The sequence below is a fragment of the Chenopodium album genome, chromosome 24 (assembly GCF_948465745.1).
Source record: "Chenopodium album chromosome 24, dcCheAlbu1.1, whole genome shotgun sequence".
NCBI lineage: Eukaryota > Viridiplantae > Streptophyta > Magnoliopsida > Caryophyllales > Amaranthaceae > Chenopodium > Chenopodium album.
The window spans coordinates 29281822-29309014 of NC_137857.1; the positions used below are offsets into that span (position 1 = coordinate 29281822).

Consider the following 27193-nt stretch of genomic DNA (forward strand, 5'->3'; position numbering starts at 1 on the left):
AATTATAAATGATATTGAAAATCATCAAAAAAAAAATGAAAAATTAAATTCAACACACTTTCAACAGCTTACATAACATTAAATATATGAATATCTTTTAAATAATCAATTTAACTCAATTGTTCATACAAAAAACATATACATGTCAAAATATCTAACATAATAGCTTCATAATTACAAAACATAAGAAGGTTTTAAATCATAAATCGAAAACAAAATACATTATCATATGCAAAGAATCAAATGTTCAAATATATAGATTATAAAGTATAGAACACCAATTTTTTTTAATTTAATCTAATTTTTTTTTAAATGATTACAAAATACATAGATCTAAAAAAAGTTCATAAGAAATGTATCACATGTTCAAAATTATAGCTAAGATGTTCATAAATCCAAAAATATATGTCAGTAAAAATATATATTTATAGGAAACGTATCCTACGTTCATATTTTAACTTAAAATGTTCAAAAAAACCAAAATATAACAAAAAACAGATCTGTTAATAATAGAATACACATATATCACTAACAAAAAAAAATATCAAAATAATATGAAATCTACATATTTCGAAATTCAAACCTAGCCATAGTGATTTAGACAACGGAATCTCATTGGAAAATAATCATCTCCGTCGTCTTAAACACCTTCTCCTCGTCAAATCCGCCATTTTAAACATCACTTCTTTGCAAAAACTAATTGAAGGTTGAAGAAAACGAATTTTAAAATTAATATATGGTAATCATCAACAATGGTGATGAAAGAATTCAATCAACAACAATGAATGAATTTAAGAAAAAAAAATTAGAGGTGAGAGAAATTAGCTAGAAATTATGAATTGTAAGAGGAAGATATAAAGGATCTCGATCTATGGTGATTAAAAATAGTGATAAAGAAATTAAATAAAAAACAAAATAATGAAAGAATTTAAGAGAGAGAAAAATAGAGGAGAGAGAAGATGGAGGAGGAGAAATCAGAAATTAAGAAAGTGTGAGGGAGGAGAAGAGATGAGAGAGAAAATACTGAGAGGTAATAATGTTGGTAGTGATGACAAATTGTTAAATACGTGGCATCTTATTACTAGTGGTGCACACAGTTTAACATGCACCATGGTGCATGTTAAAATTTGCGCAATGCTTTTGGATGAAAAATATTTTTGATTGGGCTGTGTTTTAGGGCCAGATTTTTCTCTACAATACAATGCCCATTGAAAATTGGAGTGGGATTGCGGGCAGAGCATATCATGATCACCTCTAGGCTACACACTCTCTAGCTATTCCAAAGCCTTGTTAATGAACTCGTTTTAAGGATATGAGCTTTCCAAGAACGGATAAACCTTTCTTAGCTATATAGCTCTTCCCGAGTGCTTTCTGAATATTTCATGGTAATCATGGATATCCCAGATGTATGACTAAGATTAGTGAAATTTCTCTTTCAAGAAATTACTCTTTTTAAGTAAAACAGGTACGAAAATAAGTTATGTCAGCTTAATTTGAATGGCCTTTCAGTCTTAGCTAGTTTAATTAAAGAGTACTTCTACTTTGTTAATATTAGATTCTTACATTACAAACCCTAAAATTGCAATGTCACCCATGAGGCCATGATATTACCTCCAAAAAAGATAGGACATGGAATTTAGAGGTGTAGTGGACTTCCAAAGCCGTACCTAAAACACAAATAAGCATTGCCAAATCCTAGAGAAATAGTAAAAAGAACTACTTTTCATATATGAGCTATGATAATTTCAAATATATATAAAATGAACAGCTTTTCACATACGTGTTGTAACTATTTTAAATATTTAAAAAGTAAACTAATTTTACATACTACCTCCGTTTCTTTTTAGCTGACACGTTTTGACTTTAGTATTATTCATCCACCTCCCTTTGATCATATTTTGTGCTCTATACGTGATGAAAAATATAGTCATGCGGGATCTTGTTAGATTCGTCACGTTATATACTTTCAAAATATCAACTTTTCATAATTTTTACTTATCAATAATTAAAGATATTAATGATTGAATAAGTGCATTGACAAACGTGACTAAAAAAACGTGTCAACTAAAAAGAAACGGAAAAAGTATGTGTTCAGTATTTTAAAACAATTTCCTATATTATGAACTTAAGATCCACTCGTTGCGTAGAAAGACTATACTGTATGAGTTAACGACTTGTTAAGGTAAGCGTGTAAACTAGCTTCGTAGATAGTGTCCGAAAATACTCCTCATAAACCTAAGCTTTTTGTTTGAGCAATAAGTGTGGTGTCTCTTGTTGTTGTCTTAGGACTGCAACTACAATGAAAGTAAGTTAATTAATGAAATCCATTGAAGATCTATTTATAATTTATATTTCGCCTTCATATAGATGCTGGATTGGATTTGGTAGTTGTTTGAGCCTAAAAAACACCTAGGACATTTGTCTTATTGGTTAGGCCCTTGAAACAGATTTGATTTGGGCTTGGTCTTCTTAGGCCCAAAGTGGATGGACCAACTTAAACAAATCTAAATTAGGTAACATAATCGAATTGTACAAAATAAAGGAAACAAACATAGTGTGGATCAAGTCGTATCTCCGGCAAGCTACATAGACTGTAAGTTTTTGTTGAGTTAATTTTATTTGGGGTTAAGGTTGCTAACATGATTTGAATGGATTTGGTACGAATCATAGTTATCAGGCGTAATGCGTTATTATCATATTTCAGTTAATATCTTCCTTCAAAAAAAAAAAAAAAAAAAATCTAGGGTTAATATCATTAATCAAGGTGTTACGTTGGGTTAATTTACATTAATTTAGGTCATTTTGTAAGTCCACTCTCTCATAAATACTTGGATACAGTAGTTAAGATAATTGTCTATTTTAAGTCAGTTTCTCAAATCTGGTTGATAACTACTCCGGATAGACTTAGGAGAAAGTGCCATTGATTTGAATCCAATTTTAAAGACAGAAATAATTTAATCATACAGCCAACTTATTGATTGTGACTCACTTTGACCTTCATATTATAAAAAACTCGACACCAAATTAGATTGACAAGATACTTGTTACTATTGTAATACATACTAGTATTATTATTATTATCATTGTTGTTGTAATCGTTATCAATTGGCGGTACTTATGTATTGATTTTGACACCCAATCAATAGATAGAGTACCATGCATAAATTGAATTTGTTATAAAATTAAAATAGAGCAAAGACAAACTCGAATAACATACCTATCATCCATATGAGTATTGAGAGAGACACGGAAGACAAATAGCATAAACATGATCAGATCTTAAGTTTATTAATCCAATTGCTACTTTGTTCTCGATGATAATGGAGTAGTTGGTTTTTGCAACGCCTATGATAATAATTGGTATTTGTAACTGAAAATTTTAAGGTACATGCGGTGGTACCATGCTTGGTACAGACAAAAAACACGACAAGAACACATAGGTATTTTTTAAAAAACATACAATTATTTTGTAAAGAACATATAACTGTTTGTAAAGAACATCTAATTTTATGTTTTTTTTTTTTTTTTTTAAATATATATATCTAAAGAACATCTCTAATATTAACAATAAACATGGTAATATTATGTAATGAACATTATTAATATATACCCATCATAATTTAAAGACAAAGTTCAAAGAACATTTTACAATAAGCAATGAACATTATATCACATAAAAAAGTACATCATACTGACAATCAAAGAACATGGACATATGTTCTTTTCACTTTTTTTTGTGCAAATATATGTTCATTACAATTTAATAGTATGTACATTTCATTATAGCCGTATGTTCTTTACATTTGTATAATATGTTCTTTCCGCGAGAAACGTCTGTACAATGCACGGTACAAGCCCATGTAGGAACCACGCACTGGTACGTAACGCCTACAAAGCCGAGTTACTTGCTGCAATCACAGGGCTTCGTTTGGCTCGACAGATGGGGGTACCAAGATTAGTGCTGCAAACGGACAATAAAGCTTGTGTTGATGCAATCAACAATGAAGATATCCATGGAGGAGAGTTCTTCCACCTTTTAAAAGAGTGTCGTAGTTTGATTAGAGTCTTTGGTGATTTCTTTTGTATTGTTCATTGTTTTAAGGAGGGTAATAGAGTTGCGGATCGTCTTGTTAATGTAGGGGCTATCCAAGAGGAGAAGGAGATTTATTTCGATGAGTCTCCGATCGAAATAAATTAACTTCTTCAGGAGGATGTTACGGGGGTGGCTCTGCCACAATTAGTTGTGTAATTTGTTTTGTTTTTTCGGGCTTGGCCCTCTTCAGCACCACAAAAAAATAAAAAAATAAAAGAAAAAAAAAAAGAAAAATGGAGTAGTTTAATAATACTTTGATTGTAAGTGAAAAGTAATACCACGTATATTAGTTTGACTTTGACTTGATCTAAGTTAATGAATGTTTTATGTTCGCCTCTATGTGTAAGGGAGATTTTAGACATTATTACACACTATCCACACAAAAATTGGGATGCACGTCCAGATCTTAAGATTAGCCCTCAATTCCAATCCGTTTACGCAAAAAATTCTACAACAAACTATCCATAATGCAATCATCATTAGTTGATATTTTATATCATTTTGATATCATGCACCCATGTTAGCAACAGCAAAGCAAATTTGACCCCAGATATTAAATCTCCACATGTTTGAAATTTTTATTTATAATTATTTTAATCTATATGTAACACTCCGACCAACGTGTAAACAAATTTTTGTAATATAAAATTCCTATATTTAGGCATGATGGCATAAGACATATAGAATAAAGAATAATTCACATCTTATGAACTGATTCATACTTGTATTATTGGACAAAACAATAGAATGTTAATTATTATATCATGTCCAATGCAAGTTGTCCACTATTATAGTAATACCTTTATCATCCATACCCTATCTTTACATTATTTGACTCCACTCATGATCATCTAAGGCTTGACTCATTTTGTAAGGTTCTTATTTCATGAATCAAAAGTTCGGAATTTGGTGCTTGTCAAGTAAAAATGCTTGGGAATAGAAACCCCTTTGCCAGTTCTGACCCCCTACTCTAAAGTGTCTTGCCCACAGATACAAGACTTAAAAAAAATGTAGAAAATATGAGTGATTGTTATACACCCGGGTGCAGTGCATGGTGCACCCAAGGATATTCGTTTGCTCATTTCGATAATGAAATGACTAATAATCATCCAAATGCGCAAATAATACCCTTAGGTAAACCATGCAGACAACAATAATACCCTAAATAATTTCTAAGAAGATACAGTTTGATCTGAGTCCTATTGTTGAAAAACAAAACAATTCCCTCACCAAACAAAGTATTATACTTAAATAACGAATAATTTCAAATTATTTAATCTTTCAAGTATACTATATTAATGTGAATAAAAATAATACTTTACTTTCCTTTACTAACAAACTTTTCAATTACAATGCAAATTGTCAACTTTACCATCATAGGCCACGTAGATCAATAATACGACCAATGGGCCAAACAAAGGAACGTAAACTTGTAATGATTGTTAGACTTTTTTATTCTATAATTTTTTTTATTTTTTATTTTTCATTTTATATTAAATTATCCAACTATAAATAACATAACTACTTCTAATCTTATAATGCAATAACTAAAAGTTCGAAGGTAATTAATTCAATTCACTACCAATTATTAACCAAAAATACAAATAGAATGTTGCGGATTCGAGCAATTTTTTTCGTTTTTGTTGTGATTAGCTCTAATTTTGTTAATGGTGATCCGGAGGTGCCATGTTACTTCATCTTTGGAGATTCGCTATCAGATGCAGGCAACAATAATGCCCTAAATACTACGTCTAAAGCTAATTATTCACCGTATGGTGTCGATTTTCCTGGCGGAGTTCCTACCGGAAGGTTTACTAATGGACGTACCATTGCAGATTTCATCAGTAAGTATTAACAATAAAATTGATTTACCCGAATTTGATTCAAGTTAGAATAGAACATAACACAATATTTACTATATATGGCAACATATATACACGAAGCATGTAACAATGCTAAAAATAGTCGAAACATATATACACGAAGCATGTAACAATGCTAAAAATAGTCGAAACATATATACACGAAGCATGTAACAATGCTAAAAATAGTCGAAATGATCGGGAAAAAGACAATATCTACTATTCATATGAATTTGTTTGTCCTTCTATAGTTGCTAAATTATGTTCATTTAATCATATTTTCTATATGTTAGGCTGTCTATAAATTTTACATGTGAAATTAACGAGGATTTTTAGTAAACTTTCTATGGTATGCCCTCTTTTTATGTATGTGTTGGTGATTAATAGTAATGATTTTATTGGTATTTTTACAGAATTTTTGTAAAAGATAAAATAGATAGCTATAGTTGAATAATCTAATTAACTTGCATATAAAAGTGTAGCAAGATTAAGTGATGTATAAATTGTTTAATTGTATCGCATCATTTTAAGTACTCGAGTATAATAACACAATTAATTTTGTAAAGGTAAGATTAAGTACCCCAATAGAAGTTGGGATTCGAGATATTAACCAACTAATCCAGCTGATCATTCATAGATAGATAAGCTAGGGTAACTAGGTATCTGATCTTGCAAATAATTTAACCATTACAAACTAGTATAGATTTATGCAAAGTTTTGTATTTAGGTACTTTTAACAAAAACTACTTTCATGTGGCTAAGATGAACAAGAACATTACTTTTTTAAGAGATGATTTTTATTTTCACCTTTTTATTATAAAAATATAGTTCTTAACACATGATGAGACGAATCCAATAAAAATCACATTAGTTCATTATTTTTATTGATTGTAGAGTACTATTGATCATAGTCGATCTTCAGAGAAGACTTTGACTGAGACATTAAAATCAATATGAAATGGAGTAATTCATGGTTCATACCGTCACACTTTACTTGCATGGAAGTGGACGGAGCAACAACTATGATTATAATATCTATTAATGTATTATTGTATTGTCAAGCTTTAAATACTACGTAGTAATTAAGATAGTCTATACTTCGTATATCATAATATCATATGGTTCTTGGTTTTTTTTAAGAAAATAATAGTAAACCAATTAGTTATTTATTTTGTTTTATTGGTGATATTACAGCTCAATTCTTGGGATTTAAAGAGTTTATACAACCATATAGTGCTCATATTGGTCAAGATGCATTGAGAGGCGTCAATTACGCATCTGGTGGTTCAGGAATTCTCCCAGAAACTGGATCAAATTTGGTACGGAGTACTATTATAAACTATATATCTTGCAAATTTTTATGTTTGTAAAAGGGAACCAAAAAAATCATGGCAAAAGCATATTTTAAAAAACGATTTACCACAATCCCTTTTCGTTGTTAAATTAATATGATAATTTTTGTTTAAAAAAACATATATTATGACCAGTAAATATTGGTGGTCATTACTTGTGTCAGTTGTGTCTCAAAATTTCTATACAAAAATATAAGGAAAAAAAAATTGCATGAAGTATGGAAATTTAAGATGACACTTTCATCTTGTGAAAAAAATAAAAATGACACCTTCAAAATCGTTTTTCCCATTCACTAATCACATAATCAAACAAATAAACTTTTGTGCTTTTCTTTTTTGGAAATTTTGACAATTACCACCTTCTATTATTTCCATTTTAGCAATTACCGCCTTCTATTTTTTTTTTTTTTTTTTTTTTTTTTTTTTTTTTTTTAAATTACCACCTTTTATTTTCAAAAACATCAAAAGTTACCACCTTTTTGTCTCCCAACTACCATATGACGTCATTTTGGGTCCATTCTTTCTCTTTCCTCCTTATTTCCCTCACATTTCTCATTCCTAACTTGATTCTCATCCCCCCTTTCACTTCTTTTCCCCCAAACAATCAAAAACACTTTAATTCACTCATCCAAATAAAAATTGACGAAGAATTATTGATGGTTTGGGGGACAAAAAGTGAAAGGGGAAATGAGAATCCAACTAGAAATGAGAAACGTGAGGGAAATAGGGAAGGAAGGGAAAAAATAGGCTCAAAATGACGTCACGTGGTAGTTGGGAGGCATGAAGGTGGTAACTTTTGAATTTTTTTTAAAATAGAAGGTGGTAATTTTCAAAAAAAAAAAAAAAAAAAGAAAGAAGGTGGTAATTGCTAAAATGAACATAACAGAAGGTGGTGTTTGTCAAAATTTCCTTTTTTTTTTAATAATTTATACAATGTAAATAATATATTATTAAGTAATTTTTTTTTTAAAGATTCGCTTAAATTGAATGTGGATCGGTTTACTAGTTTGGAAAAAAATAAAATAAAATAAAATAAAATAAAATAAAATAAAAAATTAAGACCCAAATGGAAGGGTTTGAAGGGCAAGTTGAAGGAAGTAATTAACTAAAATTCCCTAATAAAAAGGTCAAAAATAACATTTTCTACAAAAGGGTTTGATTATTTAATTTTATTTGTTTGCCATATATAAATGTTATATCCATTTTCAGGGTGAACGAATTTGGTTGGATCAGCAGCTACAAAATTACAACGTCACAATCTCAAAGCTTCAATCGATGGTTAAGGGACCGATTTCTAACTACTTAAACAAGTGTTTGTACACTGTTAATATTGGTAGCAATGACTACATTAATAACTACTTCCTCCCACAACAATTTCCTAGTAGCAAACTCTTCACCAAAGACGAATATGCAACACTACTCATATCTCGATATCAAGCTCGATTACTGGTAAGTGTGTTTTTTTTTTTCCGCCTCCCTCCCTCCCTTTCTTCCAATTTATGCACATAATTTTGCTACCCGTGTACATAATAATATATATGTATGTCTGTTAACTTAAGACAAAATTGGTCTCAACAATACAAGATATAGCGCAATATCACTTTTGCCTAGTATAGAATATCAACTTTGCATTAGGTGTAGCGTGTGTCCAACACTTTTAGGATTAATTAAATTGCTTCTGCATCATATATAGTCGTTTGTCATTATTATATACTTACATGTGTGATTGTTAATTAGTAAGAAAAACACTTCCAAATCTACGTTAAGTGACACCCGATAATTATTTTATTTTATTTTTTAACTTTTTTTATCTAATGCTTTTTGTTATGTAGGCACTATATGATTCTGGTGCAAGGAAGATAGCGGTATTTGGATTAGCTAGAATAGGTTGCACTCCAGCTGAAAAGGCTAAATTCAATTCAACTAAATGTGTTGATGAAATCAACAAAGCAGTGGAACTTTTTAATGCAAAGCTTGTTTCTCTAGTCGATGATTTCAATTCAAAGCTCCCTGAGGCCAAATTTACCTTCATTAATCTCTTTGCCATGCAATCTTCGACTTCCTTCCCTTTTGGTACGTGGGTCAACAATTGTTACATTACTAGTTTAAATTAATTTAAATTTCCGTTATGGAGAGTACGTGTATATTGTTCTAATAGGATCCCGGCCATTTGATTTTTGCAGGGTTTATAATGGATTCATATTGTTGCAAATTAAGAAGTGATTTCATGTGTGAGCCGCTTTCTCCACCTTGTCGTAACAGGCTCCTTCACGGATACATGGATGGATTTCATCCATCTGAATTTGTGAATCAAGTAGCAGCAACAATTGCATACAACGACCCGTTCTTGTTTGTCCATCCGATGAGCATTAGGCAATTACTTTGAAGTTAGCATGATTCTATACACGATACTAAAAGCTTACCTCGGCCCAAATACAACATGCAACATAGGATGAATACTTACACGAAGTTATATCTATATGACTATATAAGTATATATGATTTGGGTAGGTTAAGATGAACGTTCCTATATATAATTTGGGTAGGATAATATAAGATGAATGTTACAAATAAGCTCGACCCTTAATGGGTTCACCAAACTAGTTTTTAGTGGGCCAAGGTCTTTGAAAGTAGAAGAAAGGGTGTGTAACTCAAATTTTAGATTCACTATGTAGTTGTTACATTAATTTACATTTTTTATTTGTCAGTTTCAAATTCGTTGTATGGCAAATGAATAATATTATTGCTTTAAAATAAGTCTTTGACCACATCATACCAAATGCCAAATAAATTACTACGTATACTTTTTGAGGGCGTTGCCAACATAATAGTGCTTAGTGTGCGGTACACCTTGTACTCTTGTGACAATTTTTATAAATAATCGGTTACAAGATGTATTAAAGAGTATTTTTCGCTCAATTGATAATTAAATGAGCAAGAATCATCCTTTATAAATTAAAATAAGAAAAAAAATATAAATTTATTTTTGATGCACGGTGCACCTAGGTGTATTTAATCACCTATAGTACATTAGTACTCTTGTAGCTTAGTCTTGTAGTGTAACGAAAATGAAAACTTTTTGCGTGATATTAAACTTATCGTAAGTCTAATATATCTGACATTAATAATCTAATGTATGATATTAAAAAATTTTATATCTGACATTAATAATCTAGTATAATATCTAACATGAAAAGTTTAATATCTAACATTAATAATCTAATATCTGACATTAATTGTTGAGCCCATGACCAAACCCCCATGTGAGTGGGAACTGTATCTCAAATTTAAGAAATAAGAAAGTTGTGTCTACTTTATAAAGCTAAGGGTTTACCCCTCCCATTATCATATGGTTTTGAGTTGGAACATTTTTGATCGTATATAGTGAACAGTTGTGACGGGTATGGCCCAGACCCGTTTAACATGGTATTAGAGCTAGACCCACGATAAAGGACCCTAAATGGCTAAACTTTTTATTTTATTTTACTGTAATTCGATTTGTTTCCCTTGTTTTGATTTTTTTTTTTTTTTTTACTTAAATTCGCTAATTTCGTGTTATTTGTGGTATATTTCGATTTATTTTTTGGTGGCGGTGGTTGTAAGGTTGGGCTGGTGGTGTTCGTGTGGTGTGGGTTTAAGGCTGGTGGAGGGTTGGGGGATGGTGGAGGTTGGGGTTGGTGTGAGGTGAAGCCGTAGGGGGTGGTGGCCTGGTGGTGTGGGGTGGAGGGTTTTTTTTTTTAGTTAGGAATTTCCAACTTCTGAAGGATTTTGGGGTGATTCCGACGGATTAGTTCTGTCGAAAAACGACTATTTTTTGGTATTGTTTCTATATATGATTTCTATACTATATACAATATACTAAAGTAATCACCAAATTGAACACTTGGTATAATTTTGTTAAAATTTTTCCTCCTAAAAAGTTGTTTAATTTTTTTTAAAAAAAATTCAATTAAAATGATTTGATATTCTTTTTTTTTTATATATAATATATTTTTTAGATTTATATGTAACACATAAAAATTTAAGTGTAGGCATTAAATAAATTCAAATTCTTTTTTTCAAAAAAAAAAAAGAAAAAAAAAGTGATACATAAGTCATTTTATTTTATATTGATGAACTCCATTTTAATTGACTATAATTTCTGAAATAAGTTGATATGGAATATCAACTAAAATAAGTTGATTAAATATAATTATAACTAATTAACCACATTATTAGCTACACCGAGCCATGACTTGACACACATCCCAAGTTTAATACTATTTATATAACTAGAGCAGCTGACGCGCACGACGCGAATGCTATAAATTCCCATGTCCGGGTAGCTCTTTCAGTTAGTCTTAAATCACAAATTTAATTGTTAATAATACTAATGGGGGAAAATATTTAAATAAATATTCTTAGGGTATAAATGTCCACACATTATTCTTAAGAACTTAGAAAAAGTGATAATTAACATTAATAAGGGCAAATAAGTAAATAACATTTTAGAGAATGTAAATGTCCAAACACTATTTATAAGAATCATCAAATACTTTTTTTAAGGTAAGGATATATACTAATTAAATATCTAATGTTTGGGATGCTCCTTAGTTGTTTGCAAGATCCTTTCAGAATATCAAAAAATTAATGATTATGTGCATTGACTAGTGTGAAAGTAGGCAAATATATATACATGACAACTACATTATGTTCCGTATGGGATTGATTATCCTAGTTGAGAACGCTCAATTTGATTCAATGCATGGACGGACCGCAATTGACGTTAGTGCGAATACAAACTTGTAGCAAAAATAATCCAAGCTTTCGTTTTATACGTTGGATTTGTTTGCTGATACTTTCTGCTACTAATTATACTTTTGATGACATAATGCTTTTACAAAATGTTTGATTTAATTTGGAAAAGTATCGTCATGCTTCTCCACATTTCGTGTTTTAGATACAAGTCATGATGTCGTTTTTGATTTGGAGCTTTTGTCTACCGTTTTCAGTTTTGATCTTTTATTTGACACTAGTGTGTTATACGTGGGATTGTACTTCAGACTAGACCTGGCAATCCTGATCCGATTCGTGATCTGAAAGTTGACCCGAAATGGCCCAAACTCAAACTAACCCGAAACCCGACCCAAAACGAAGTTGACCTGAGCTGACCCGACTTAAAATTGACCCGCCGGAATCTGAACTTGACTTGACCTGAACTAACCCAAAAGCCAAAGTGACCCGACCTGATTTTAACACAATTTGATTGACCCGAATCGACATGATCCTAAGTGACCCGACCCAAAAAACCCGAACCGAAGTTACTCGACCAGAAGTGACCCGATTCCTACAGTGAATAGGGTGAAATGGTAAATTAGTTAGTTTAGGGCTTCTTTCTTTCGTTCCTCAGTAATAGGTAATCATCAAGGTATTTTTTAACGATTTTAATTTATTTTTTCAACTTTTTTTTTAAAGTGAATTTATTTTGGTGACCTGACCCGAACTTACCTTGACCCGAATTAACCCGACCCAAAAGGACCCGACCCGAAATTGACCTGAATATGGTCCAAAAATTGACCCGACCCAATTAACCCGACCCAAATTGACCTGACCTAAACGGATCCGACTTAAAATGCTAACCCGAAACCCAAATTGACCTTACCCGACCGGAACTCGACATGAATGTTTACTGACCCGAATTGACCCGACCCGAACGACCCGTTTGCCAAGTCTAGTTCATGCTAGGGAGAAAGTACTATTACATACTAGTTATATGTTTACAATTTTACATACATACAATTTTACAATGCTAGGGAGAATTTTTGTAAATAATGTTAATTTTTTATAAGATACTAATAAATAAATCACAAAGTATTAGGTGCGGCAAACCGTACCAAAAAAATTTGTGCGGCATCAAACTATTCGTATCCTCCAACAAATAATATATATCCTCCAATAAACTGTGCGTATTCTCTATCAAATAACACATATGTTACAACAAGTTATACATATCCTCTAGCAAATACTCCCTCCGTTTTTAAATACTTGTTCAACTTCTTCATGCGCGGAGTTTTAGGAGAAATTAGATAAAGTAATAATATAAGTAGGTAGTGGGGTTGGTGAAAGATAAATTGGAGGAGAGCGAATCAAAAGGTAATAAGATACAATTATGTTGTCTCCCACTAGTTAAGAGAAATGAATTAAATATTGTAAAAGGCCAAAAAGCTTTCCAAATAAGAAAATGGAGCAAATATTTAAAAACGGTCGAAAAAGGAAAGTGGAACAAATATTTAAAAACGGAGGGGGTAATACATATCCTCAAACACATAGTACGTATCCTCTATCAAATATCACATATCCTCCACCAAACACTACGTACATATTTTCTAACAAATTATATGTATCCTCTATTAAAGATAAATTGTACATATTCTTTATCAAATATAATATATCCTCTAACAAACTATACATGTTCTCCAACAAATAATATATGTCCTCCAACAAACTGTACGTATCCTCTATAAAAAAAACACATATTCTCCAACAAGTTGAACATATCATCTATCGAATAATACATGTCCTCCACCAAATACTACATATCATATATACTTGTCGCACGAATTCTTTGGGGCGGTTTGCCACACCCAATGCCTTCTCTAAATAAATATTTATAAATAATACCATTAGATGGTGACATGGTGTAATAGTCTTATTAAATATTCTTATGGTACAAATTTACTACTCCCTCCGTCCCTATTTGATAGTCACTTTTTTTCATTTTTGTGACCCAATATGTTAGCCACATTTGCTTTTTTTCAAGTACCATTAATATTAATTTTTTACCAAAATTCTCTCCAATATGCATAAATATTTGTGTAAATTTAACTTTTTCATGTAAATTTTGCTTCCCTATGTACTTTAATAATTTCTTTTTTTCTCTACTTTTTTGCATACCAATGTCAATTTACTTTTTCAATAATTTTGCTACTTCTTATTCATGTTTATTAATTCCTATGAAAATTGCCCAAAGTGACTATCAAATAAGGAAGGAGGGAGTAGAATATTTTTCTTATTGTACAAATAAAGTTATAAATGCCACATCATGCCAATAGGGAAATACTTGTAGAATATACCATTAAAAAGTTTGATGATGATATTAAACAATATTTAAATGATACAAATCAATTTTAATTATTTTAGTTTATTAGTAATTAAAATAAACTACCTTCGGTCCAATTTACTCGTAACAAAGGAGTATTATTTGTGTGACATAAAATATTCCTTGGTTGCGAGTAAATTGGATCGGAGGTAGTAGTATTAATGGTACAATTTTTTTTGGAAAGAAAAGGGTTCAACCTTTTATATAAGTTTTAACATAATCATTATATGTTCCTACATGTCATCAATTAGCAAATATATTAATAAAGGCACTTGCGAATCATCAACTTTGTTTTCAATTTAGCAAGATGGGTATTCGTGATTTACATGCTCCAACTTCAGAGGGAGTGTTAGGATATATTTATGTAAAAGTTAGGATATATCTTGTGTACATCTTTGTATATATATATATCCTATGTTAGGAGTTTTGATTGACAAGTTAGGTCTTGGGTATAGGAGACTATACATTTGTGTTAATAGTAAAAGCTAATAACATCTCTCAATCTATGTCTCTTTGGAGATCTCTTATAAAATTGGAACGATACATAAAAGATTAGCATGGCCCCTGCGCAAGGAAGGCACGCACAAAAAAAAAAAAAAAAAAAATCTCAATCTGTAAAAAAACGCTTGGAGGTAAAATAGTCAAATATTGGCATTTAGGTCAAAGAATGTATTCCAAAGTTCAATCATAACTAGGGCACCGCCCGGCCCAAAAAACTTGTTAAAGGGAATTTATTTTTCGTCAATCAATGGTTATTTGAAGTCTGATGGCCAGAGGAGATTGTAACTTTCATATCCTCCATCACCCCTTTTTATCGTCGGCCAACCTCATATATTACGTCCTGTTCAACATATCTCTTATGTTTATTTGTACATCTAAATGTCCAGTAATATACCACGTTCAACATCCCTGTGTCCAAGTTTGGGTACTCTATGTCTACATGTCTTATTTTTTGAAGTTTTGAAAGTCCAAAACTTAGATTTGTACTTGCATACAAAACCAGTACCCGAGTCTCAGTAACATAGAACTGATAGAAGGCAAGCATAAAGCATTTAGTGTACGGTAGGAAGCAATTGGTACAATACAGTATGAAGACCTCTAATGAGTAATGACAGCATTGACAGCAGTACGTGGTTATTATGGAGGAAGAAACTATAACATGATGACGAACTGCTTGCAAAAGGAAGTGAGGGGAACTCGTGTAGCGAACATAGGCTTCCTTTTGTTCCTCCATGGTGGTCTCAAATTGCAATAGTCTAACTGGATACAGACCATACAGTAGCTAAAATGTAATAACAGCACAATATATCGAAAATTAAGGTCAAATACTCCATCACACTGGATAAGATATTTAAGTTAAAAGTTTAGGTTGCATCAAACGTTATGCAAATCACACTGCACACCAAACATACACTACATACTTCCTTATAGACTCGAAAAGCTAGATTACAGGACTAGATCCCATTCATAAGCGAATCCACTAGGTCACTCACAGCTCCGGCCAGTTTGATCTGCATTATGTTGCATAGTTACACTAACTGGAGCGGGGTCTGGTCTTGGCGTGCATACTGATTATTGGGTTGGAGGGCATTTACTTGGAAGTAATTCCGGGAATCAAACGACGACTGTGAAGGGACAAGATCATAGTCACTGCCCCCTGGCATCAAGCTCATGCTTTGCTGAGCTCTTTCATTTTCAGATATCTGCAATTTTATCGAATTCCATGTTGTTCATTAATTTGTGCTTTCGATGTTAAGAAAAAAAGTGAGAATGAGAGGGTGAAGTGAAGCATACCCTTGCTCGGAGAAACTGGTTATTGTTATGCAGCTCAATCTCCTGCAGAAGCAACAAATTTTGTCAATTAATCTGGTATACAATTATATTGTAACAAGTACAACTAATTTGTTTAATTTGGAAATGTATATATCAAACTTGAGTACTTTTTGTCAAAGAAAATGGTGGACATCTGATACTGCTTCTTAATTTGGAAATGTAAATATCAAACTTGAGTACTTTTAGTGCAAATTATATCTTTGCAAGTGCTGTTAAATGGTAACTACCGACAAATTTGTGAAAAAAGACTATTCAAGTAAAAAGTTGTGAAAATGAACCTTTTATGTTGTATGGAGTATTATTTTTGTAGAGGTATGTTTTTTTGGTGGTCAATGCCGAAACTCCGGTGTTGACTTTCATTTGTTAGTCACGTGAGTAGAAAAAAAAAATTATTTTTCCCCCCCAAATTTCCCTCCTTTCTCCAATCACCCCTTTCATTTTTCCCTCCTTTCTCTTTCTTTCTCTCTTTGTATTGAGTAGACAAATTTCTTTTAACTCACGTAACTAACACATGAAAGTCAATGCCAAAGTTCCGGCGTTGTTTAGTATTCACCAAGAAGCTCACCCAAGTATCCCCTATAAAAATAATACAATTTAAAAGGTCTTTTTTCACAACATTTCACTTAAAAGATCCTTTTATTAAAAGTCGACCATTTAAAAAGTCTTTTTTCACAAATTTGATTAATAAGAGTAGATGATATTTCATGTCAAATTGCACAACCTCCTATATATTACCTTTCTCCTAGCTAGGTAGTTTGTAATTTCTAGTACAAGATTACAAGTGGTAGGTTTAATGCCTAATTAATTTTAGTATGCCTTTAATCACAGTAAACTTTCCTAGCCTATGGCTAAAAGGTCACAAAACTAGGATACAACAAGGGGTATATAGTAAAGTCCAAATAGCTAGACTATATCATATTTAGTACTAGAAAATAGAGGTTATTATCATAAAACCAAAAAATAGAGATTATTATCATTCAGGTTAGTTCCAAGTTATAAGTAGTTCTTTCATGATGTTACCAGCATTGTTCAAGGCTCATTTAATTGCAAAGGGTTAGGGCGACTATGTGAGATAGAACTAACTTGAATGAATCTATTAAAGCATCCGAACAAACTTTTCAAGATGAAATTAATAACGGACTAATGGTTCATTTAAACTGTAACATTATATTTAGGCCACAATTATGACTTTCATGTTTGGACTCACTCACTCAATCTGGTTGTTTACTGATACAACTAGCAACAAATCATAGGTCCAATTAAACCCTACAATTTCACCCAATGAAAGGGGAAGACTAGAAGGAGACTACAGACTGCTCATAACTTTTCAAGGAAAATGTGCAAAGACTCCTCTTCAGTCACATAATTCACATCAATGATTATTTATATACCATGATTACTATTGTTTAATCATCTACGGAGTACTAACTTAGATGGATAAGGCTAATAATGTGGATTATGGTTTTGTCAAATCATAATGGTCAAATCAGCAACTCAAAGACATATGATATAGGGACAGATTAACTTACCCTTTTCTGCATAAACTCGATCTCAGCAAAAAGAAGTTCATTCTGGAAAACACAAAAGTTCAGGATGATTCAATTACAAGAGGATGGCAAAAGAAATGTATTAACAGGTCAAATTTCATATAGTATCTTTCTTATTTATTTACCTTTTTGGACCGAATTCTGTTAATTCCTTTCTCAAGTTTAGTCTCGAGGCTCTTCAGATCCTTCATACTTAGGCTGCTCAGCCCTTCACCCATCATATGCCTGGAAAGCAGCCTATTGTTCTATTTCAGTAACTTTTGCTCTAAACATTTTGTTAATCAAGGTTTATATACACAGTGAAATTTACCTGTTGTTCTCTGTTGCAGTTTTGATTTGGCCTCGCAGCTTGGCAGCCTCTTGCTGATAGTACTGCAATTTACATCAAAAATTATAATTGTTAGACCTATGTTTTTAATGTTACCCTAGTATTTTACACAATACTGTATTACCTAAATCACATTTCTAGGTTAGGGATTTAGGTAGCTATTGTTTTTTCATTCAGTGAGCAACTTATATAAATGTTATTCTTATCAAAAGAAAGAAATGTGAGCAACCAAGTGAGGTTAGTTATTAGTTGCATTATACCTGAGCATTGGCTTCAGCAACTGATCCAGCACCAGTCTGATCAGAGCACGCCTTCTTGTACCTGTCAATTGTGCCCTTGACACTGCAGCTAAAGATTATCAATTAGTTCCATGACCTAACATTCCGGTAAGTTTTTATACTTGTTTTTCATTGAACAGTCTAGTAAACAATGATGACCATATCTCATAAATACATACATCAAGAAATGATATTGTGGTGGGTCAAATTTTATGAAACCATTGTTTTGATGATGAATTTATGCGTGTTCTAGAAGCTTTCAAACACGTGTAGCTACTGTAGCATGGTTAGTATTGCTCTTCATTTTACTAGAACTTTCTACTAGCTTGTATCATACAAGCCACTAATATGATCTAGACAATTTTTGACATTCAAGGCAATTAAAAGATATGGATCGTGAAAATTCTACAACATCATGGCCATTTCTTTGAACCTCCATCTCTAACTATAAATATTGTTGATAGACATTCAACCAAAAGATACACACAAGATGTTTCAAAAAAAAAAAAAAAGATACACACAAGAAGCTATACTTATACACAAGCCTTTCTACCTAGCTTCTTTCAAACCATACTTTTTTTGGTTTTTTTTCTTTTTTTAAAAAAAAAATAATATGATACATGTCATATAATGAATTAAAAATTATTAAAACTTAGTAAAACCATGATAATTTTTAAAACTGACAATTGAAAAGGAGAAATATCTTTTTTCTTGTTTCCTGTTTTTGGTTTTTGATAATCGAAAAAACAGAAAACTACAAACAAAAAACGATGCCAACAAGCTTAATTAATTATAAGGCTATATTCGATGATATGAACAACTTGTAAAAAATAAATTTAACAAAAAACTTATTAATGTAAGGTTGTATTCGACGATATGAATCACATTCTCTTTCAAAATATATCACATAACATATTCAAAAAGAAATTGTATGAAATAATTTCTTTTTTTATTATGAAATTATCATATTAAGTAAACTGTGTTTTTATAAGAAAAAGGCCTATATAAAGTAAACTATAAAAAATGCATATGTATAATTATTAAAATATTGAACGAAGGATAATGTCTGATACTGACTATATGCAACTTTTTTGTAGATTATATTTTTCAAATATACATTATAAATAAAGATCATATTCATAACACGTATAAAAACAATTATGAAGGTGTCATTTGGAATACACCTAAATTAGGACAAAGAAAATAACAAATATTATGTCTTTCAATCTAAATATCTAATATTGAGGATGTAGAAAGAATAAGAAACAATTTATACCTCCGGCTCGTATTATATGCAACTTTGAAATTTTTTATATTTCACAAATAATATAACAAAGTTGCATATAATACGAATTAGAGGTATTACATTAGTTTCCTTTTGCGTTTATAAGAAAACAAGTTTAACCTCCCATAGCATCATGTCCAGCTAACATTTTCTTATGTTATGATAACATTTCTAGCTAATATGGTGTTACTTATGTTATGATAACATTTTTACCTAATATGGTGTTACTTATGTTATGATAACAATTCTACCTAATATGGTGTTACTTTGAGGTTTTACTAATTTTTAAAAAAAAAATTCCTAGAAAAAAAAAATCAAAATATTCCTAACTAATTAAAGATAGGTATCATTCAAAAAAAAAATTAAAGATAGGTAAGAAGTTCGTACACATAATAATCCTAAATAATAAACAACCACATACATAACGTCAATTTGGATCAAAAAAAATATTTAAAAAAAAAAAACAAACAAACTGCAGTTTCAAATCCTCCTTTCAATGTCTACACTTTTAAATCTACACATTATTATTATTATTATTATTATTATTATTATTATTATTATTATTATTATTTGAAATTCTTATGAAAAAGATCATTAGAGTTTTGGCAAAACGGTTCAAATTAATATTTTTGTCAAAAAAAATTAAAATTATTTTTCAGAAAAAACTTAATATATTTTAAATAGTAAAGGTGGTTCATCTTAAACACTGAATTGATTTCTTATTAAAATGTCAAAATAGAAGTGTAGTCAATTTACTTTGAGACAGAATCATAGAACATGTGATATTGATGAGCTACTGCGGTATGTAACTTTTTTTTTTAAGAAAAACTACGCTATGTAACTTTTTTTTTTTTTTTTTGAAGAAACACTGCGGTATGTAACTTTGTATAGTCTATAATACTAGTACCATCACATTTCTTTTTTTTTTTTTTTTTTTTTTTTTTTAAAATTACTTGTAAAAATAATCAAAACCATATACCATATCACTATTTGTCATTGCAAAGCTTTAAAAGCCAAAGGCATCTGATTTGAGACGTAAATGTTAAAAAAATTACTTTTAATTTTACAATTTTTTTGTTTACTTTGAATAAATTTTATTAAAATATATTTATCGATGTGTTCAAACTATGTAATCCAGTATTACGAAGTAATAGTTTCATACTTCGTGGGCTTCAAAAAGTATATGTACAAAATAAAAGCATTAGAAATTATTGTTTAATTAAAGTTTAAATTTGCACAACAAATAGTGAAACTTACATATGGAAGGGAGGTTAATCTACATTGATATAATCAAGATAATTGTCAATAAATCACAAAATAGTGATGTATTTATTGTGAAAGAACAAAAGATAAGTGATGTTTGCTTTTTTTTTTTTTTTTTTTTTTTGGACAGATAAGGAGTACAAGTGATGTATTTATTTAGTAACGAATGGTGTATAGTGAAATTAATACCATGCCGGAGAGGCTAGACTGTAGGAGTAGTAGTTATTTGACTTAAGCAAATTTACCTTCCTGACCATGATATAATACACATAGTCAAATAGTATGACTCTCCTTTCAACATATTTGGTCATCCTCTGACCTCTTAAACAGAATATTGACATTCATTTTATGTCCTTAAGCATTTTAGTTATTGAGTAAGCATTGACCCAATTTGAAAGCTTAAGACATACTCCGTATAATTTATTTACCTAAACCTCACCCATAGTTTTTTAATTATTCATGTACTTCTTTTTTTTTTCATTTATTGCTGCTAAACAGCCAAAGAAAAAAAAAAGTAAAAGAAAGGCACATACACAAAAACAGCAAAAAGAGAAAATGGAATTAAGAAAATCGAAAGCATACTAATTTCCATACAAAAGTAAGTTGCAAATCTTTTATCTCGAAAATAAAGATATTCTACTTGAGTAAGTTTTTAAAAATAAACAAAAGAACATGCAATCAATATTGCAAATTCAGGAGTAATAATCATATTAGTTGTAGAATTTAAACTGATAATACGTCAATCAATTATAAACCGTAAAGTGAAGAACAAGCGGGTTTGAAAAAATCTCACAAACAAAACAAATGAATTTGGATGTAAATTCAACAACTGACTAAACAACATTGAGTACAAGTATGAACAAACAATATGAATAATTTCATGAAATGATTATTACATCTAAAAATAGATACTTACTTCAGTAATTATTTTAGTCAAATCAATGCAATCTTGTAACATAGTCCAACACGAAAAGCCATACAAAACAGTAATTTGAATGAAAAGTAAGAAAAACCTCAGTAAACATAACTTCAGAGTTCAGAATTTACTGTTTGATGCGATGTAATTTAGTATGATATGACCTAAATTTAACATATTTAATACGGAGTAATTTTAAATAATCAAATTTGATTAAAAAATTGACTGAACTCTCTCGAATTTCGTGATACCTTAATTTCCTCGAGTAAGTGATTGGCTAAGTTCTGCCACGCTGTCACGTGGTCCAGTGATATGATTGGCTAGAATAAGACTGGTGAGTTGAGAACTGTGCCACGTGTCAGGAACCCATTATCCGTTGGATATTAACCCACCCAAATACCCTAATATCCAAGGGTTCTGGAATTTTTTTATTATCAAAATATGGAATACTAAAATTAGTCTTTTCCAAATTTCTATCAGTCAATAAATAAAAAATAAAAAAATTGAAGTCTGACTCCATAATACCAGCCGTAGGTGTAGGGTTCTTTCTTCTTCCATGCATGGATTACACAAAGTCAAGTTTGTCCGTACACTTTCTTTTCTTATCTTTCTTCTTTTAAATAAAAATAAAAACCTTTAATTTCTTTTAATTTCATCCTAAATAAATGAAATTCAAGAATAAGAATTTTGAAAGTAGTTGTAAAAGATGGTGAGAAAAAGCTAGAAGTATAAAGTGGTTGCAAATAAAAAAAAATCCACATAATACTATTTTGGGAAATAAATAATTTTACTTTCACTATAACTTGTCTTTTAACTAGAGACTTTTTTATAAAGATCTAAGTTACATAGTTGAAAAAACATATATTTTTAGAAAGAAAATGAAATAAGACTAAATTTTAGGGTAGGTAAAAGTAAAAGATCCACTTGAACGATTATAATGAAATGCAAACACTTTAGATTAGAATGAAATAAGACTGATAACCGAATTTATATTGTGACTAAATATCGTCTTAATTAGAAGATGATGCGATTTTAAGTACAAAACGGTGACCACAATTGAATAACCAATTTATATTTCCTTCACAAATTTTTTTAGGTAGCTTTGGTAAGAGTACATGAATTTCTTTGAAAGGCATGAGTATTGTACAAAAATATCTAAGCAAGATCTAGTCTCAACACACCCTAATTTTCCCTAATAAAGTGAAAGTTTGTGAAAAAAGGATGATGCAATTTGATTGGTTCAACACACTCTGAAAAAAACAGCAATGTTTTTGTTGTTTTTGCTGTTTCAGACTCAACAGTGATGAGATCATCAAAGAGTGAGGTGGTTCTTTTTTGTTGAAAGAAAACTGTAAAAAGAAAAATTAATTTTACCCAATTTTAATTTTGAACTCATAGAGAAAGTGAGATCCTTTCACAATCTAAGAGGGTATTGTACAAAATAAAAATTAATCAAATTTTTATTTTTATTTTCTTTCGCCAATTAAGTTAAAAGAGTAACTCTTTGTATTGAAAATCTTATCATTACACTACCCTCTTTCCTTTAAATTTGTCAGATTTACCCAAAAATATTAGTAAAAAACAAAAATTATAAACTAAAAGCACAAAAGATTCCTCTTTTTCTCAGAAAAATCATTAAAAAAATACTAGTAAATAAATTTTCAATTTCATTATAGTTAAGCTCTCAATCTTGACTTAGTGATAATAACCCTAATTATGAAAAAAGAATTATACATATAAAAATTAAAGGGACCAAATCTGGCAAACTTCTTCTGATTTGTATTATGTTTTTTAACTACTAGCCTTTGTTTTGTTACCAATTTAGATCCACTTTGCCAAAAATATGTGTTGTGTGCAATAAATTGAAACCCTCAAATATGTCAAGTGGGTGCATTTTTAAGCCCTAATTTTGGCTAATTTATTGACTTTTACAAATACCCATCACGTGTAACCAACATATTTTCATCAATATCTAATTATAGGCAAGGAAATTTAGTGTTCTGATAGATTATACAAAGAACCCTAATTTAGTTACACACGCTACGTGTTAGATGAACGAAATCGAAAACATTGTTGCATTGTGTTGTGTTACATACTGCCCTATAATCTTATCTACTAGTAGTAGTTTGATTATTTGAATTGGGGTTTCTTGAACACAAACTTTTGTGGGTGTCCTTTTGTTTTAGCTTTATGGGTAAACTGACATGATATTAAGGAAGTGTCAAGAGATGGGGGTAGAGGGTTTTTCGACGAATCGGAATGTGACAACTATGGGTGTTGTAGGCCTACCCCTCTTCTTCTAGCATCATAGATCATGGGCATATTTGTACTTTCACTTAGAGAGAGAAAGGAAGAATTTAGAGAGAGAATATACAAAGTTAGCAACAATGGAGAAGAGGGTAGGATGGAAAGCTGATCTCATAGTCCTGATTACTTTCCCAATTTTTCTTACTTGTTTTAAATTTAAATGTATAATATAATGTTTCCCATTTATTTTAGGTCTGATTTTTTATGCCAAAATTTTTTTTTGCCAAATTTCTGTTATTTCCTTGTATTACAACCAGATCTATGTTTCTGTCAATCAAAGAAGTAAAAGAAGGCCTTATTTAAAGGGTATCCCTTAAAGCTCTTAACAGAGAAAAAAACAAAACTGAAAGAAAGAAAGACAATTTTAATTTCTCTGAGATATAACCCTTATTTATCATCTTCAAAATTTGTCAAAAATATTAGTGAATCTGTGAATTAGTAAAAAGGGAGGAATTATGTTGAACATATACCTATGATTAGCATACTCATAGAGCCGGCCTCGGCTCGAAAAGACGATAAGGGCAACTTCAGCATCACATAAGACTGATAATTCATAGGCTTTCTTCAACAATCCATTCCTTCTCTTGCAGAAAGTCACTTGGCGGTTTGTCGTGTTTTCGATCCGCTTGATCTCGATCTTTCCTCTTCCCATCTTTCTTTGGCTTGAGGGTGAACCTTCTTCCATAACTTGTGTTGGGAATTCCATGATTTTGCTAGTTTTTCTGAAAGAAAATTTGATCATATAGGTTAACATGTTAGCTTAATCAAAAACTTATTAACACCAATAAAATAAAAATCAATAACATAGTATATCATTAAACCAACATAATAACAGTAACATTAATCATATCATTGAATTATCTAGATAGGTAATTAATTAGTTGTCTAGCTTAGTTCAATTGAATATGCTGTAATCGAAACTGATTTACTAGCTCGAAATTTCATGGGATTGAAAGGGGATAAGAATACCATAACAGGCGAAGCGAAAACTAATTAGAATTGAAATTTGGAATTGACTAAGCTATTATTTTAAGCTTAATCTCACCTGAGGAAGAAAAATGAAGAATTAGGAAATATAATTTGTCTGTCTCTCTCTTTTTCTTCCCTAAAATTCTGCAACAACAGAAAAAAAAGAAAGAAAACAAAATGGAAGTGAGTTTGCCCTTCTAGTTGGGTATTTATAAAAGTAGAAACCCATTTAATTTCTCAACTTTCTATTTAATTCTCACAAAGTTAAAAATAAATTTAATACAAGAGATATTATTTTTGTTACAAAATTAACCCTTATATCATACCCTTTCGTATGAAAATGGACGGTTTTGGTTGAAAAGAGAAGGCTAAAAATGGAAATTCACATAAAAAATTTAAACTCCATTAACAACTGAGTTTTTAACTTTCTTGTGACTGGAAAAAATAAAAAGGGGTGATATTGGAGAGAGAGAGAAAGGAAGAATGGGAATTAAAGAGAGAGAGAGAAAAGGACTTGTGAAAGAGGTATTATTAATGGGGTGAATGAGACGTTGGTTCAGATCAAGGGTTGCGCACTCTTCCTACTATACTTTGCTTATATATGCTTCCTTCGTTCACCAAGTTCGACTATACTCTTTTTCTATAAAAAAAAAAAAAAAAAAAAAAAAAAAAAAAAAAAAAAAAATTGAATGGATGTAAGAAAACGGTGGATAAAGTTTAATAGTGGGCGAATTGTTATGTATATACCCAATAGCCTGGGTAAGGTTAGATAGCATTGTTATAGGTTTGACAAAAAGGAATAAGTTAAAAGTGAGCCGAACTATTTAGAAGATGCTAAAATTAATGTATGTTGGTTTTCAGTTATAAAAGAATAAAAAATATTGTGAAAATAAAAAAGTACTATACCGTGTCTAAAATTATTTGAATGGGTAGTGAAATTCATTGTGGTTTGTTACTTCATTTTGTTTACTATAATGGGTGTTACATCATTACATGGATACGAAATATAAATTTGTTTCGTGTTTTACTGCCTGGATGAGAAAATGAAAGAAAGAAATGTGTATTAGTGTACTCTAACCATGGGTCGGACATATAGAAATATAGAATAAATGTAAACATTTAGGGGTCATTTGGTTCGAACGAGGCAATCGGAATGCAATGAACAAAGGGAAAGGAGAAGAATGGAATGAAGACACCCTATTTTTGCTTTGTTGTTTGTTTTTAAAACGAAGGGAATCATTCCCCCACCACACCACCACCACCACCACCACCACAACCACCACACATTTCATCAATTTTTCACTTCCCACCATTTCCAGCCACCGCCACACCTCCTCCACCACTCGCCGCCCTTCGCCGCACCTCCCCCTCCCTTCGTCGCGCCAGCCCCGATCTCCCCTCCCCCGAAAAAACTAGCCCTAGCCCCGAAAACCCTAGTCTTTGCCGGTTAATTTTAACACCCTTTCATCTCTTCAATTTGTTGATTTTTCTGATAATAGGGTTGAAGGGGAATTACCCAGAAAAATTGGGTCATTGAATTCACTCACGAAACTCGATTTGAGTAGAAATAGACTCAATGGGTCGATTTCGAGTGAAATTGGGTCTTATTCGAAGCTTCAAATGATCGATCTTAGCAATAATCTTCCGGCGAGATTCCGGCGACCATTGGTAATATTCCGAGGTTTCAGGGGAGAGGGAGATCGGGGCTAGGGGTGGTTTTTTGCGGGGAAGGAGGGTGCAGCGATGGTCAGGGGAGGCTCGGCGGTGGCCGGGGGAGGGGCGGCGGTGGTCTGGGCTGGTTTTCCGGTGGTGTTGGTAGGTGTGAAGGTGGTGATGTGGTGGTGTGAAGGTGGGTAGGGAAAGGGAATGGGAAAGTCTAGGGGGGTGGGGAATGGAGTTGGAAGGATTTGGGTAATGAGGAGGGTAAAGGGAATGATTAAAAGTGTAAAATAAACATCAACAAAGGGAATCAAGCCAGTTGATTCACATTCCCTTTCCTGATTACCCCTAACCAAACGGCCC

At 31.2% G+C, this 27193-nt stretch overlaps 2 protein-coding genes and 1 non-coding gene across 3 annotated transcripts; 2 read left to right on the top strand and 1 right to left on the bottom strand.

Annotated features, from left to right (window-relative positions):
* Positions 1-5688: 5688 nt before the first annotated feature.
* Positions 5689-9731, top strand: LOC145612372 (GDSL esterase/lipase At4g18970-like). The gene is made up of 5 exons (XM_081667747.1): positions 5689-5937; positions 7150-7274; positions 8517-8756; positions 9140-9380; positions 9491-9731. Exons 1-5 carry the CDS (start codon positions 5703-5705, stop codon positions 9691-9693), a joined length of 1044 nt encoding a protein of 347 aa, XP_081523873.1. The 5' UTR covers positions 5689-5702; the 3' UTR covers positions 9694-9731.
* Positions 9732-14952: 5221 nt separating this feature from the next.
* LOC145612847 (U6 spliceosomal RNA) lies at positions 14953-15054 on the top strand. Its single transcript, XR_014106761.1, has one exon. It is a non-coding gene; the product is annotated as a U6 spliceosomal RNA (small nuclear RNA).
* A 920-nt stretch (positions 15055-15974) lies between these two features.
* On the bottom strand, positions 15975-24876 carry LOC145611281 (floral homeotic protein AGAMOUS-like). Its single transcript, XM_081666594.1, has 7 exons — positions 24673-24876; positions 18414-18495; positions 18136-18197; positions 17951-18050; positions 17808-17849; positions 16240-16281; positions 15975-16148 (listed from the first exon to the last, which is right to left on the bottom strand). Exons 1-7 carry the CDS (start codon positions 24852-24854, stop codon positions 15975-15977), a joined length of 684 nt encoding a protein of 227 aa, XP_081522720.1. The 5' UTR covers positions 24855-24876.
* Between the last annotated feature and the right edge of the window lie 2317 nt (positions 24877-27193).